Source organism: Amphiura filiformis, chromosome 11 (assembly GCF_039555335.1).
Source record: "Amphiura filiformis chromosome 11, Afil_fr2py, whole genome shotgun sequence".
NCBI classification, from domain to species: Eukaryota; Metazoa; Echinodermata; class Ophiuroidea; order Amphilepidida; family Amphiuridae; genus Amphiura; species Amphiura filiformis.
Window position 1 is genome coordinate 16,577,997 of NC_092638.1, and position 17,224 is coordinate 16,595,220.

Genomic DNA, 17,224 nt, shown 5'->3' on the forward strand with positions numbered 1-17,224 from the left:
ATCATCTGGGAGTACAACAGACACAAAGTAATGTTCATACTTGCACATTTTGTACTTAATATATTAAAATATTTGGAGTCATTGAAAAGGGGTGTCTGGAAATCTTCTCATTGAAAACCTTGAAAAGGGGTATTTTTACCCTGATTTTGTCAGTGATTTGGCAAAAAAGGGGGTAAAATCAATGAAAAATCAGTGAAAAGGGGGTTTTGAAAAAGGAAGAACACACATGGTTACCACTTTTTATGTTGACCTGGGGTACCGGGTGTGTGTTCAAGTTTGGACTTTAATGTTGCACAGTGATTAGTAATTCTAGATGATAAAATGTATTTGAGACTGATATCATCATATGTGTTTTATATTGGTGAAGTTTCAGGCCATTTATCTAGTCGCCTATAAATCAGTTCTTGATTGTTGCACAGTAGACATATCTTTGGTGACCTGAATGTACTTTTACTTGCACAGGTTTCCTTCATATATTCTGTCAGACTTTGTATAAAGCAGGTTGGCAAATTATTATTTTGGAATGTTGACCTCCTATGTGTTTTCCTAAGAATATTTACCTGATTCAATGATGACATATCGGTATCCTTGATGCTCCCATCATCCTCCACCAACTTCTCATCAGAATCTTTGGTTACATCGATATCAGCAGAATATTCATGCTGCAGAAAACATAAAATACCAAGATATCATGTTGATCAAGACAAGTTAGGACCAAGTTTGGACTAATAAACAGGAATGCCATGCATAGCTATGCATAGCCATCAGGGTTGTCACCAGCCCAAAATTAGTGTCGGCTAATTTACTCATTTCACGGCCAGGGGTCCAGGGGCCCGCTTAAGGGCCCCTGGTGGGGGGTTCGGTGTCAAAGCCCCGAAGCTGACTGATTTTGGTGTTTTTCAGGGGTAAAATTGAGGTCTCTGAGGCACAATTTGTAATGATCATTATTGTATAATAAGTTTCATGAGATCAGGTCACTATGGCACATTGTACTGTATTTTATACATATTTGTCAAATGTTGATTAATAATAAAACATTTTAAAAACTTCCAAGTTTGTCGTAATGTATCATGTACAGTACCTCCAAGCGTTCTTAAGTAGGTAGGTTTTTCAAAGATTTAAAAAAGGAATCATTGAACATTGGATCAACAAACAAGAAACAATATCAAATAATATCTTAGTCTTACCTCAATGAACTTTACACCAGTCGGACTTTGTATCTTCTCTCTTTTGTAGAGGCCCACAACTTCACTGCTCTTTCAAATGGAAATGTGTGTCCTCTCCCATGCGTTTCCTGATATCAGTTTTCACCAGTCCCATTTGTGAGAAGTTGCGTTCACAGTCCGCATTATGAGGAGGTTGTACTTTATAAATGTGTGATAATGTGCATAAGTTAGTAACAGCATTGACTGCTTATGCAACATGTGTCCTGTACAACTTTCTCTCTTCCTGGACACAGCCCAGATGCTGCAGTTGCTGCTGGCAGCGCTCCTCCTTTCTGCCATGTTTGCTACCTGCATCAGGATAGTGTGGTTTTTCTGACAGATCCAACAGAAATCGTTTGCAGGTTTGTACCATACAATGTTACCACACAAACGCTGCCATAAAATGTTTTGAAACTGGATAAACTGCCAATTGTGTGATCTGGCTTTATCTTGGATCATGGAATTTAACAAAGATCACCTTGTTTGTAGCCAGCAACTCGCCCTGGCAGGATGACAGCTTGGTCCTCAGCATAGAATGTATACACTCGGGTGATGTCCTCATAGGACAACAGATGTTTAGACTTGACTCACCTGCCTGACTTCAAAATGCAAGTGTTTTACAAAAAAAACTATGAAACTTTTCATGTTGCACAGTGATTAGTAATTCTAGATGATAAAATGTATTTGAGACTGACATCGTCACATGTGTTTTATATTGGTGAAGTTTCAGGCCATTTATCTAGTCGCCTATAAATCAGGTCTTGATTGTTGCACAGTAGACATATCTTTGGTGACCTGAATGTACTTTTACTTGCACAGGTTTCCTTCATATATTCTGTCAGACTTTGTATAAAGCAGGTTGGCAAATTATTATTTTGGAATGTTGACATCCTATGTGTTTTCCTAACATGACCGGCATGTCCTTTTGCTAACATTGGCTTCCCACAGAAGCTGCAGCCAATCACTCTGCAAGGAATCTTAATTTATTGATTTGTGTCAACAAAATCATATCCAATCATTAACCTCTAAATGTTGCAGCCATACTTGAACATTGCACACATTAAATGATTGCACTACATTACTTGCAATGTTTGAATATGACTGCATGCCATTAAAAAAGACAAAAAGAGAATTATAATCAGTAATCTAAACAACACAAGAATGTATCACAAGTTATTACAATATGCAGGCACAATTACAGTTTTGTACAATTTCTGGCAATGTTTTCTGTGAGCTCAACAATCCAATGCTGATGTTGAAACTTCAACGCTACTAATCGCATATTTTTTTATCCTTGAAGACATTTGCTTTTCATTATCTTTATGCTTAGAAATATCCTGCTCAAGAGATGAAATTTTTGCATTTTGATCTTGAATTTTCTGTTCTTTGTCCGCTATGTTCTTCTTTGATGTTTTTTCTCGGCGCTTTACATTGTATGGCTTACAGTAGCTGTCAATTTCCTTCTCTTTTTGTGTCAACCTTTCGCTCTTCTTTCGACAAAAAGAGAATTATGATTAGTAATCTAAACAACACAAGAATGTATCACAAGTTATTACAATATGCAGGCACAATTACAGTTTTGTACAATTTCTGGCAATGTTTTCTGTGAGCTCAACAATCCAATGCTGATGTTGAAACTTCAACGCTACTAATCAGGCAAGACAAAAGTTGAAATAAATTGTGACTATATCCAACATATTCAACTTGCATCTATTCTACCCATGTACCTATTTGCTAAATCTTTCATTCTTACATCTTCATCTCTATTCAGGTAAATATTGTTAACTGTCTGACCAAATGAATATATATCAGAGGAACCCGACACAAAACATCTACATCTACATAATTGTAGTCAGTAGTTGATATTCTGTAAGTCTGGTCCTTAGTTAATGTACGGGCATATTTCTCCATGCATGCCAAAGACATGTTGAAAAGTTGCCCATGTACCTTACAGTCTGCATCTGTACATAGCAGTATGTTGTCAGGTCGCACTTGATTATGGATGAAGCCACTGTCATGGAGGCACAATAATGCACATGCAACATCCAGAATAATCCACAACCATGTCTTATTTGAGAAAGTATAGTTCCTCAGCCTACTGTTAGACACTGTTACCAAATTGTCAAACTCAAGTGGAGTAAATGGTGATGATGTTACCAAATACTGAGTACAACGATTGACGGTAATGTAGTCCATTAATATTCCCACAGGTAGCTGCAAAAATACTGGAGGAGTAGCTTCAAGATCAAATCTGTGTGTGAGGACAAACAGTGTCTTGAATTCCAGATTTGCTTTACTGTACTGTCCTGTGTAGGGGAGATTGGGGTTAGTTGAAACATTTTTCACAAAATCGTCTTTTTAACGCAAACCGATTACTTTCAAGAAACACTAACCATATCAGTATAAACATATACATACATGCTACAAATACAGCCTTAAACTTTATTGGACCTGCTTATGATTATTCATATAATCCAATTTGAAAATTTGAAAAAAAGTGTTTCAACTAACCCCACCCCTGGGGTAAGTTGAAACATAGAATGAGGTTAGTTGAAACACGGCTTGTAAAAATGTCAAAATAATTATTATTGTGTTGTTAGGGTTATACTTCCCTTGAAGGCACCCTTTAACATACAATCAGTGTGAAAAAATGAATAAATATATATGTGGGAGTGCGGTTCAATACTTTGGACACAAGGTGACGAGTGTCACCATGGACCAAAATATGAGAAGCCTAAAATATGATAAAATGTACTTTCTGTGTGCACTTGTTGCTTGTATTATTGCTTTTTAACCATATTAAAGCAATATTGAAGAAATAGTAAACATGTTACAAATTTTAAAAAGTCAAATTTTTAACCATATTTTTCTATGCGATTTTCACGTTTCAACTAACCCCACCTCAAAAGTTTCAACTAACCCCGATGCCTATTTTTACATTTCAAAGTTCATTACACAAAAGAAGAAATACAATAAAACTTTTATTTAACATTATTCTGGGACTTACTACTAGTGCTTATGATACTCAAAAAATAATCCCCTGAATCTTCAAACAACATGGAGATAATGCATCTTTTCTGAGGGGTATAAAAATTAGTCAGTAAGTCACAACAACACATATTCCTTTCCCAAGCCAACACTGGTGGGGCATCAGTGCTGTTGCTAATATGGTGGATGACCCTTACTAATACCTATTACTAGGTGCCAGTATTTTACCAAATTAATTTTTTGTGTCAGAAAAAAATACAATGTTTCAACTTACCCAGTGTTCCAACTAACCCCAATCTCCCCTACTGCTTAATCTATGTTACACCTAAGTTTTCCTTGATAATATAATATTTACAGTCATCATCTACTCTTACAATAACTTTACTTCTTAACTTTACATCAGTCTTACTTAAACATTTGACTGGAATATTTTCTACCTCAGGCTGTGAGTAGGAGTAACCCCAAGACAGTAGTTGCTTCCACCATTTCCATTGTCCGCTGTTTTACAGACGGAAGCATTCGCTCGTGAATACATTGGCGATGCCTCCTATCCATATCCGTGAGCTCACAGTTTAAAGAATATAATGATATCTGACTCTTTTGTCAATGTGGTTCTTCAGTTTCGAAGAATTTATATTCGTCTTGTACTCTACTGGGTCGTATGGCTTGGGCCTCCTGAGTTGGTATTCACATTTGAGACAATGGCCGCCATCCCATATTCATGCCGACAGACGGGGCATGGTCGCGTGGTTCTCTGGGCGCATCAGTTTTGCCGACGGACTGTGTTGTCATTCGTGTTAGTGACGTCACAGCTTTCAGCGCAGTATCAACAATGTTCAGCAGTCTATGACAAGGAGTTACGAAAATCCTGTGAACCCAGGCTAGTCCTGCTCAGAGTATACGCGTCCAACCGGAAACGCTGTACAATAATCGTTAACTACAACATTTTATGCTTACCTTCAACGCTATAATTGCCAGCATTTCTAGCAGTCACGGTAGTACTTATGCTGTCTCCAGAATTGGACGGATCATCCTCATTATGATCGACTACACGACCATCTTTATCCACCATCCGTTGATCCATGTTTATGATCTCATTCACAGGTTACCATGGAAGTGCAATTTCAATCAATTCTATGGCTCCGGAAATCAGTACAAAACACCCGCGTCAAGCAAATGACTAATACTGTGGCCGAAACTATACGAAAAGAAGTACAGAAGTTTGTGTGGTGACCTCATAAGCATGATTGGTCAATAGAGGGCCTTTTTATTTTGCGTAATATCTCGGGGTCAGGGGCACTCCAACTTTGGAGGTGACGCGTATGTAGGGCTGTTAAGATCCCATTTTCAGCATCGCTGTCACCCAAAGACCCCATAATTTTTTACGAACACATGCTCTGTCACCCGAAGACCCCCTATTTTTATATTTGATCTGTCACCCAAAGACCCTTACAAGTTCAATTTGAACAGCAACTTTCATTTATCACTGATTTTGTTACTTATTTCGAAAAAACAATGAAATTTGAAGTGACTTTACCAGTCTGACTGGACTGACTTTACCAGGGTAATTTCAAAACATGACTTCACTTCAAACTACTTTTACATTGATTTATTCTTATGGCATGATTTCACCATCATCGTCTTATACCTTAGGCAACTGATCATTAAACTGATCTTGTTTCACCATGTCTGTGACTGGTGGTGTTCCTAGGCACTCCCACAATATTTCCCTATTAGGCTGGTAACAAACTTGTATTCCATGGCATTCTCATGTATTTTTTATTTTTCAGAAAACTTGAACTTCCTTTTTGTTATGTTTGATTTGTAGTGGCTCTGAAATTGTCCACCACTATCTACGGATCTTTCTGCGATTTTCAGCTTTTCCTCCACCTTGCAAACATTTTAACAGATCTCAAGGTGCTTGTTGATAGACACTTTTAGATTCCTGCTAGTGCAATTTCAAAATCAATTCTTAAGCTTCATATATAGGTTCTGAATGTAAGGAAATAATGTTCAAACATATTTATCGTATAATTGTTATTTTACTTAATGATGTTTTTTCGAAGTTACCTTCAAAGCTGCGCTGGCCTGCATGCTGCACTGATGATTTTTTTTATTTACCATGGGGAACACCAAGGATTCAATAAGTCCATTGTCATGATAGTACTTTAAGTGGTGCATTGACAGAACATTTTAGTAAAAAAATTCTCATCAATGTTTTTTGCTTGGTAAGTAAGAAAGAACAAGCCTGGTCAATCCAAGGGGGGAGGGGCAGGAGGAGCCTATTCAGGGAAGGAAAGAAAATGTTGTCCCAGATGAAGGGAAAACATGATTTATTTCATGGCAATAAATTTCACTTTCATAGATGTAATGTTCATACTCTTTCATTATGTTATGGTTATACATATATGTGTATGGTATCTGACCCATTAAAGGTCTTTGGTATCTGTATCTTACCTCATCACAAAGGTATTAATTTAAGTAAAGGTATATTATTAGGCCAAACCAAAAAAAAAGGTTCGTCTCAAAGCTTGCGCGCACATTTGTTAAATCACGAGATTTGAAAACAAAAGAAATGCAGAATTTTTTTTATTTCTAAAATTTTTAGTTTTTCCGGGAAAAATCGATTGAAAATCAGACTTTTTTCTCAAAATACCATAAAAATACCAAGTCGGAATTTAAAAAAAAAACATTTGCATTTGTTTTCAAACCAATCGTACAGCAGTGTCAAAATCTCAATCTAGAAAATGCCTTCAAAACAAATGTTGGCATTTTAAGGGAAATTATACCCCACCAAATAAGATAATGTGTAAGATATTATTGGCAATGCTGCGTTGGTGGGAGACTTGGCTTATCTTCCTGCATGGGATACAATGTAAGTGTTATTTGTAGACCTGTTTTCAGAAATAGATATGATCACATGAAAGATATTTCCTTATTATACATAATGTGTACTTACTGTTGCTAATGTTTTGTTAATAATTAATTTACACTGATGTAATGAAGATAACAATATTAATATGAATACAAAAACCAAATATATTTTTCTACCATGTACTTTTCAATAGTATTATTTTTAATAACTCAGTATACAGAAAAACAGTTTTCTTGTATGTTTAATGATGTGTCAAAAGTGATTATGTATATGTAAGTAAGGGTAGGATTTTTTTTTAATGACTGTCATAAATATGATCTATTTTTTCATTACAATATGAATTGTTGCCCTGTATTGAATAGTAAAAATGTCCCACATTAACCTTAATCTCCCAATATGGGCAATTCCATTTAAAATTCACAGTACCCCTGTGGAAGATTTTGGAAATATCTGCCACAGAGGGAGTATGAATTTCAAATGGCATAAGCACATCACATTAGACAGCTCCATTTGAATTTTATACACCCTCTGAGAAAGATTCAACCTGAATCTCCAACTGAGGGAGGGTGAGTTTCAAACGGAGCTGCTAATGTGTTCATTCCATTTGAAATTCATACTCCACCTGTGGAAGATATTTCCAAAATGTTCCACAGGGGAAGTGTGGGTTTTAAATGGAATAGCGCAATGGGTGTATTTTAAATGGAGTCACCAATTCAGGCAGCCCCATTTGAAATTCACACTCTTTGTGTGGAAGTTTAAGGTCTTCTATAGGGGGTGTATGGATATCAACTGGAATGCTGGGATATAGACAAGTACTTAATGTTCATAGACATGTGCAACAAGGTACCATACCTAATTAGTGCTCCTGTCCTAGTAAGCACCCTTCCATTTTTTCATGGAACCACAAAATTACTGTCTGCAGCAAACATTTGCTGTAAAATTGTATGTGATTGGGTTTTAAAAACATTTTAAATACTTGTCAAATGATTGTTACCCAGCAGCTGTCTTTGATTATCTGGTACTTCCAAATACAATATAAGATACACCTAATCTGTAGATGGTTAATGTTGTGAAAGGTCATTAAAAGGGCATTTCGTGATCCACAGCCTCATCCCACCCACTTTTCTCAAAAAAAGTTGAGAATTTTATATCACTGGAAACCTCAAAAAAAAATTTTCTTGCAGATTAATTCGTTTAGCCAAGATATCGTGAAATTTGAATTTCGTTCTGGTATACCAGAACGAAATTACAACACATTGTCTATGGAGCAGTGTAATACACATAATCATGCATAACTCGTAATTGCAAAATCGGAATCAACTGAAATTTTGGGAATAAGTTTTTTTCGTGGATATCTACTGAAAAATGTCATAAAAAGAGAATGCTAGGATCACGAAATACTCCTTTAAACAATAAATTGAAGAAGCAGGTGTTCCAATAAAGATCAAAGTTGTTGGGTAACAAATCATTTTGTTACAAACCGTATGCATGCATCTATTTTGTCCATATTTTAGCATAAATTCATTAACACTAAGACCAAGGATATTCTTGATTGCAAGTCCTATCATAGAAAGTGCTGTATACCATAATTCAGTCAATAGTAGATCCCCCGTTGGTGTATGGAATTGCAATTAATTGTCAGTTTTGTATATAATAGTCCACAGGTGCGGATGAATACCAATCACTATGGACCACAATGGCCTCATTCCAATGGCATAGTTCAATAACCTTGATTAAACAATCATAGTTCAAAATTTGAGCTCAAGTTGTAGAGTATGAGTTTTTGTACCTAAATTTTCAAAGGTCATTTAATAAATGTACAAATGTATTGGGGTTAAAGAACTGTGCCCTTGATAGATGAGCATGTTGTGGATCCTAGTGAATATGGGTGCTCATATATGATGTTCATATTGGGCTATTCCAGAAACGTGACAGACCATTAATCAGCGATAAAGTGGCAAGGGCAACGAACTTTATGTTCTTCTATCATCACACGCACAGCAAAGCGCACAGTAGGCCTATGTTTATGTAGGGGAGAATGGAATGCCAGGGGTGTGTTATTGTATGTGCATACCTGCTTAGGCCTATAGGGGAGACTGGAATGTTAGGTTGTGTTATTGGAATGTGCATACGCTTTGGCTACGCTGGCGTAGGCGCTCCACCTTGAGGTAAACAACTTGAAATATTTGGGCAAAAATGTGATATTTTCTCTTTAAATCGCACTATTTTGTGGTAATAGAATAGAAATAAAGGGTGCAGCATTATCCTTCACATGCAAATAATGTGTCCTCGGCAGTAAAAGCGTTTAAATAATGGGTTCGGCTGCGCCTCACCCATTATTTACGTTTTACTGCCTCGACACATTATTTTTGTAAAGGATCATGCATTACCCTTTATTTCTTAATTAAAGGGGTTCTTTTTAAAAGAAGGAAGCTACAGGAATTCCAAAGGTACATTTCTGCAAACAACTGCATTTCCAGTTACCAGTAAGGATGTTCAATCTAAATAATGTAAAAAAGCAATACAATTTTCAAGAAAATTCATATTGAATTCAGGATTTCCAATTTTTGCCTGAAATATCTGATTTTGTATGGTCTGAAATTTCAAATCATGTTATTTAGGATGTGCACCTATTTCTGAAATAGTCCATTATATTCCTCTGTTATGCTATGTATTCAATTTTTGTATTTTTATATTGCTCAAAATATTTATTCTTGTTTGTGTATGTTGGAAAGTAATTATGTAATTACACAGTGTACCTTACTGCATATGTTGTATATGTATGTGTCAAAATGCAGAATAAAACTTTGTTTGAAATGCTGGTAAAGTGTAAATGAAATGTGTTTTTGCTTATTTTGTTAGTCCTTTTTAGGGTCACTCTTAGCAGCCTTTGCATCATATGAGAACTGAACCCCATCAAGATTTAAGACCCCTACCTATTTGTTAGTCCAGTTTAGGGCCACTCTTAAAGTTTGTTCAGTTTATATAGGCGGAAAAAATAAGACTCATAACAATGTGTAGTGATATAGAATGGCGTGCATGCTATTGGGCACAGTGCTTGCGCTAATTATGCATTGCGTAATGCGTGACTATCGCACACTCGTGCAGTAACAAAAGCCGAGTAATTTCCGCTTATATAAGCCGAACAAACTTTAGCATGGGAAACCAACAAAGATTTAAGACTCCCCATTTGTTAATCCTGATCAGGTCCACTCATAACAACCTTGTATGAGATGAGAGCCCAAACCCAGAGCTAAGACCCTCCCCATTTGTCTTGTTCAGGGCCACTCATAACAACCTTGTATGAGATGAGAGCCCAAACCCAGAGCTAAGACCCCTCCCCCATTTGTCTTGTTCAGGGCCACTCATAACAACCTTGTATGAGATGAGAGCCCAAACCCAGAGCTAAGACCCTCCCCATTTGTCTTGTTCAGGGCCACTCGTAACAACCTTGTATGAGATGAGAGCCCATACCCAGATTTAAGACCCCTCCCCATTTGTCTTTTTAGGGCCACTCATAACAACATTGTGTGAGATGATAACCCAACCAAGATTTAAGACCCCTTCCCATTATAGTCCTGATTAGGGCCACTCTTTTATTAGATGAGAACTCAGCCAAGATTTAAGACCCCCCCCCATTTGTTAACCCTTAGTATTAGATCAGAACCCGACTAAAATTTGTAAGATTTTCCGCATTTTCTTATCTTATTTAGGACCACTCTTGGCACCCCTTGTATGAGATGAGAACCAAATTTCAGACCTCTCGATTTGTTAGTCCTGCTTAGGGCCACTCTTGTTTGAGATAAGAACCTCCCGCCGAACTAATAGAATAGAACTGAAAAATTGCAGCTTAAATTCTGTTTTCACAATGCATTTTTATTAGATCAAAATCAATCAATATGAGAAAAGGGTCATTAAAATTTTTACACATTCAAATATTGCTTATAGCTTACTGAAACTCCCTCAAATGTTTGTTCATATGGAAATAATGATTCATAAAGAGTATAGTGTGATTTATCTGCAATGTATGGTTCTCTAGTTACAAAAAGTCAGAGTTTTGCATTTTATACAGCTCTGATTTTGACAAACATTGTCGCAAACTGTCGCATGCAAAATTATTCAAATAAAGAATAGTTTTGACCATCTGAGATGTTTTGTTACATATGTAACATTGCAAAATAGGTCACGGTCTTCATCCTAAAACATTTTTTAAAAAAAGTAACTAACCCCCTTAAATAATGACCATTATTCAAAAACAGGTGATTGTATTACAAATCTGTAAAATGCGTTGGAAGCAAAATTTATTTCTGCACAGTTTGACACCTCATTTGCAGCAATTGACTAAATATTAACGTCACAGCGTACATTTAAATCAATGTTACCCAAGATTTTAAAGTTGCAGTAAATTGTATTGATTTTGTATTCAGTGTAATGGAAGGAAATCTGTGTAATGATATTTGAGTGTTTTTGTATTGTAAAAATTTGTATGTAAGTGCAACTTTCAAATCTGGACCTCACTACATTAAATTGGCCGGTGTTTTATTGTTTTCTGGGCTATCGTATCAAAATGAGGTGTCAAAATGCGCAGAAATAAATTCTGCTTCCATCGCATTTTACAGATTTGTAATACAACAGCCCCTTTTTGAATAATGGACATTATTTAAGGGGGGTTAGTTACTTTTTTTGATATGTTTATCTAGATAACGAAACAACCAAGACATAGCAAAACTGATTTTTATTTTTGAAGATGAAAAATAATTGGACAATTTTACTTTTATGACGTTGGCATCTGTGGAGCCAAAATATATTCTCTCACCTTGTCGCTTATAACCTGAGAGCGATCACAGATAGGTCATACTAAACTCATACAGGGACTTAAGGGCTCAGTCACCCACCTTTACACAGTATTTTTGTTTGTGGGACCTGAGAGCACATCAGACACACCAAATTGCATTCTGAATACGGGGAATGTCCTGCTGATATTAAATAATTTTGATTTTTTTGTGTGTTTTGTTGTTGAAATTCGCGATATAATACAGATTCTATAGCAAAGTATTACAAATTGACATTTTGGTGTGTCCCACAAAAAAATACTGTGCAAAGGTGAGTGACCGAGCCCGTAATAGAAATGAATTGTGAAAACACAATTATGTTGCTCTTTTTATTCTTTCGGGTTTTGAAGCTAATAGTATTTGCCGTCATAATTCAATTCTAAATCAAAGCTTTAGGTCCGTATGCACTAGACCCGCTCTAACTTTAGATCTGGTCTAACTATGGACGTTAATCATATGGAGAAGGAACTTTTTGGTATATACACACCTTACTCGTTTTCATTGTAGAACCTGTTAAGGGAAAGTACATGTAGCTTAATATTAGATGGCTGCAGTTTAATTTTTGGACTTTGCTAGGAGTAACAGAGGAGAAAAGATTAAATTGTTTTGTGCATACGGACCTTAATGTTATATTTTATAAGTAGTGTATCAGGCAAGGAATTGATCAATTATAGTGGTCCCAATATGGATCCTTGAGGAATTCCATTTCAAGTGTATATTGACTGCTTGAGATAAAGCATTTGGTACAATATATTTATTGATAAAGGGCTGATGATTTACAGAATCAAATGCCTTTTTAAGGTCTAAAAGGTAGCAGCAATAATGCATTATCGTCATTCATATTTCGAAGAATTTTATCTGACCAGAAGTGTGCAAACGGTTGAATGGTATCGCAAACTGCAAATCATAAACTGATCCATTTGAATCGTATGGCAGAAAACTTTCCATTTTGGAAAGCAGACGATTAATGCGCTTATCAGTTCATTGGACGTGATGTTGCACATAGCTCGTAGTGACTCGGTGCAAGTGTTGACCCCATGACACCTTGCAAACTTGGAGCAGGTGCGCCCTCTGGAAGGCTAAATTTGAATCTGTGCAGTAGATGCGTGATGAAGAGAAACAGTTCCATAAGAGCAAGTTGTTCTCCTAGACACTTGCGACGACCTGCAAACAAGAACGAATTATAATATAATATCAGTACATGTAGCGTAGCCAGCGGGGTGGTGGTGGGGAGGGGGGGGGGTGGCAAAATGAAATAAAAGGTGCCCCTCTGACCAAAAAAGAGTAAATCTGGAGGGTAAAGGAAAAGTTAAGGGGCAAGGAGTCCCTTTTTCACCAAAATCCACCCCGATTATGGGCCAAAATAGTGTAAAATACATTTTTTTGTACGCTGCGAGCGCACATTGTCATATTAAAGCCCTTTTCGTCACAATAAAGCCTTTTTTGGAAGACATGAACAGTCTCTCTAAAAAAACAAAAATTGCATACAAAACTGGTAAAACAATGGTGATATCATCTGATTAATTTAAATTATTTCGATAAAAACTTTACTGAGGGAAGAATATCTCCTTTGGGTGAATTTGATATTGATGTGCTTAATTTCCGAGATATCCAGAATTGAAGGTTACGGTTCGCTATCTCTAAGGTTCGCTATCTCTAAGGTTCGCTATCTCTAAGGTTCGCTATCACTAATTTCACTAATTTCAAATAAGGTTCGCTGTCTCTAATTTTAAATAAGGTTCGCTATCTCTAATTTTAAATAAGGTTCGCTATCTCTAATTTCAAATAAGGTTCGCTATAGCGGTCCTTATTTAAAATTAGAGATAGCGAACCTTATTTGAAATTAGAGATAGCGGACCTTATTTAAAATTAGAGATAGTGGACCTTATTTAAGATTAGTGATAACGAACCTTAGGTATAGCGAACCTTAATCGAAATTAGTGATAACGAACCTTAGAGATAGCGAACCTTAATTAATTAGGGATAGCGAACCTGAAACAAAATTAGTGATAGGGAACCTTAGGTATAGCGGACCTTTATTGGAATTAGTGATAACGAACCTTAGAGATAGCGAACCTTCAATAAATTAGTGATAGCGGACCTTATTCAAAATTAGTGATAGCGAACCTTATTTTAAATTAGTGATAGCGAACCTTATTTATAATTAGTGATATCGAACCTTAGAACTAGCGAACCTTATTCTAAATTAGTGATATCGAACCTTAGAAATAGCGGACCTTTTTTTAGGTATAGCGAACCCTTTTCTCTATTAGAGATAGCGGGATTCTGATCTCCATAGACTTTACACGTTAGTGATAGCGAACCTTAGAGATAGCGAACCTTAGAGATAGCGGACCTTAGAGATAGCGGGATGTCACCGAATTGAATCGTATAAAATCAAATGACTCGAGGTGTAAAGCTTGACTTATGACTTTTTGACAAGTTGCGACTTGTTAGACACAACAGTCTGATTAGGACTGAATTTACCGTTCATCTCGATTCGTCACTAAGATCGAAATGAAATACATTACAAAACTACGTGTGTGTTACCTGCCGAAAAGGGTATCAATTCTTCTCTACGTATTACAGTCCCATTTTCATCCAGAAATCGGGTTGGTTCAAACTCATGCGGATTTTTCCAAAGATTGCCATCGTGAAGAATTCCCCAAATGTTTGGTAAGATTAAAGTTCCTTTCGGTATGTCATAACCAAAGAGATGCGTGTCTACTGTGGATGCCCTGGGGACGGATAATGGTGTTATACTTGCAATACGTTGGATCTCCAATACTGTTGCTTCCACGTAAGGCAAGCTGAGGCGGTCTTTTAGACTTGGTAAGCGGCTGCGACCTACGACGTCATCCAACTCAGATTGTACCTGAAATATTGAAACGAAATAAAGAAGGGAAGGGAATGCAGAAAAATGGGAAAGGAAGGAAAGAAAGAAACGAGAAAGACAGAAATAGTTGCTTGCAGTTGAATTATATTGGCGTATATTCTACACCTTCATTAGATAATTTTGAACGGTATATATTGAATCAACAGGACACCTTCATTAAAGGACATTTTTGTGTTTCAATTGAAATAAATTAATTTCTTTACCTTCTCCTGAACATCCGGGTAAATCATCATATAAAGCAACACCCATTTGAGAGTCGTTGAAGTCGTCTCCGTTCCAGCTATAAAAAGATCCCCGACGCTCCGATGGAGGTCTTCATCATCTAACATCGCTGCAAGATCATTCTGCTTATCCTGAATCAGTTTATCCCTATTGTCATAGTACATGTCAATAAAGTTACGTGGATCTCCTTTGACATAATCGGCTGCAACATCTTTGATTAGATCTCCAATGAACATTTTCCCATGCTTGTTGATCTTTTTGAATTCATTCAGAACGCCAAAATGTCTCAAGATTGGTAGAAAATTGACAAATCCAGCAAAACTGGCCATTTTGAAGCCTCTTTCCAGATTTTTAAGCATTCGCTGAAATCTTGGGTCATCGTAATCGTATCGTTTTCCAAAGGCAACATAGCAGATAACATTGCTGAAGGCCTTGTCCAAATCGGCAAATGGGCAGAACGGTTTCTCCTCGAGACTGTCAAACCTTTTTATACAAAACATTTAGGAGAGTGAGAGAAAAAAACAGAATCGGTAAAACTTGAACAATATTGATACATTTTGCATCTGTAATTGTATATTTCAGTATAGCGAAGACGGAAGTCCTGGCATCAGCATGACACGTCGATGATGATAGCGATGCTATTGATGATGATGACGATGATAATGATGATGGATGATGACGATGATGATGACGATGATGATGATGATGATGATGACGACGACGACGACGACGATGATGATGATGATGATGACGATGATGATGAACGTACCTAGCTACAAGCCGATTTATTTCCTCTGCAATCTGTTCTTCTAATCGAAACTTTCCCATTCCAAGGTTTCTCATGGCTTGTAAGGCAAATCTTCGTCTTGTACGCTGTACTTCATCACTATATGAGAACAGGATGCCTGAAATGATAGGCAAAAAAAAGTCACGGTTCAGCCTTTTGGTGTGAAAAAAAAAAAGCAAAAAGTTCGCCCCCATTTGTCTAATTGTAGGTTTTGTGGTCATTTTAATGACATTTTACTCTTTGCCGTCCTCATTTTATTCCGGAAAATGGGGGAGGGGTCTGGTATATGCAGTATTCAATCTGGGTGACTAAGCCGGCAAATTTAAAAGATTTTGCCCACTTCGTGCCCACTTCTAAAGGTAATGACGGCTAAACATAACGTCAAAGAGAGCACAAATGGCCATTTTTTTAGATTCTTTGAAATGTTAAAGTGGTGTGAGATGTGTGGGTAATGTGATCGCCATCACACGTGTAGCTATGTGTCTATGTAAATGCTTACCTTTTCCTTTGGCTCCCATCTCAAATAACACCAATTTGGGTCTGTCATTATAATCATCACCATGCTTTATAAAGGCTTCCTTCACAGCCTCATAACTATTCAGTACCACCACAGGATACGATCCAAACTTGAGTCTGAAAACGGATCCGTATTTTTCCGCAAATCTGTTGAGCGACAAGTACGGTGCTACAGGATCTAAACTTGGCAGGTTTCCTAATACAGGCCATCCATTTGGTCCTGGTGGTAGATTGAAATTCCTGTGAGATTTCCACAGGTAGTGCCGCAAAAGGTAGTGAAGTGATAGGAATAAAATGCACGCTAGTAAAATGGTACTCAAGTCAAAAGACAACATGGTCATGGTTGTGATTTTGGGAAATATTCATCATAGGCTAAATTGTGTGTACTAAAACCGGAGGTTCTCATTTGTGCTCACTGGTTGGTGTAGAGTAAATAGGCCTACTGATTTCGGATAATATATATATAGTCATATGGCACGCCAGAAAGGTAAAAAAACGACTAACGTCCATCAGTCATTTTTAAATCACTGACATTGCGATACAAACCCTTAAAAAGATCGTATACAGTGGCGTAGCGTGGGTCATCACATTGGGAGGGGGGCACAAGCCGTTTTTCGACAATTTTCCTATGGGATTTCTAAAAATTTCAGATCGATTGGGGAGGGGGGCACTATGACGCTACGCCACTGATCGTATACGGGTTAACTGGTAATCTCTGGAGCTGGGAAAACATTCCAGAAAGAACTGCTTAAAACTTTTAAGTGATGTCTAACGAGGGTCTAACGTAATGTTCTACGTCAGGAAATTTGATGACGCAACTCAAGGCGTAAGGTTTTGTTTATTATAGCCTATGGTTAGTAATCTCTTTAAAATCAAAATAATATCAGTATTGCTTACATTCGG

The 17,224-nt window shown here is 36.9% G+C and overlaps 1 protein-coding gene across 1 annotated transcript; it reads right to left on the reverse strand.

Annotated features, from left to right (window-relative positions):
• Positions 1-12,876: 12,876 nt before the first annotated feature.
• LOC140163513 (cytochrome P450 2U1-like) lies at positions 12,877-16,766 on the reverse strand. The gene is made up of 5 exons (XM_072186827.1): positions 16,305-16,766; positions 15,788-15,923; positions 15,000-15,501; positions 14,451-14,775; positions 12,877-13,064 (listed from the first exon to the last, which is right to left on the reverse strand). Exons 1-5 carry the CDS (start codon positions 16,660-16,662, stop codon positions 12,877-12,879), a joined length of 1,509 nt encoding a protein of 502 aa, XP_072042928.1. The 5' UTR covers positions 16,663-16,766.
• Between the last annotated feature and the right edge of the window lie 458 nt (positions 16,767-17,224).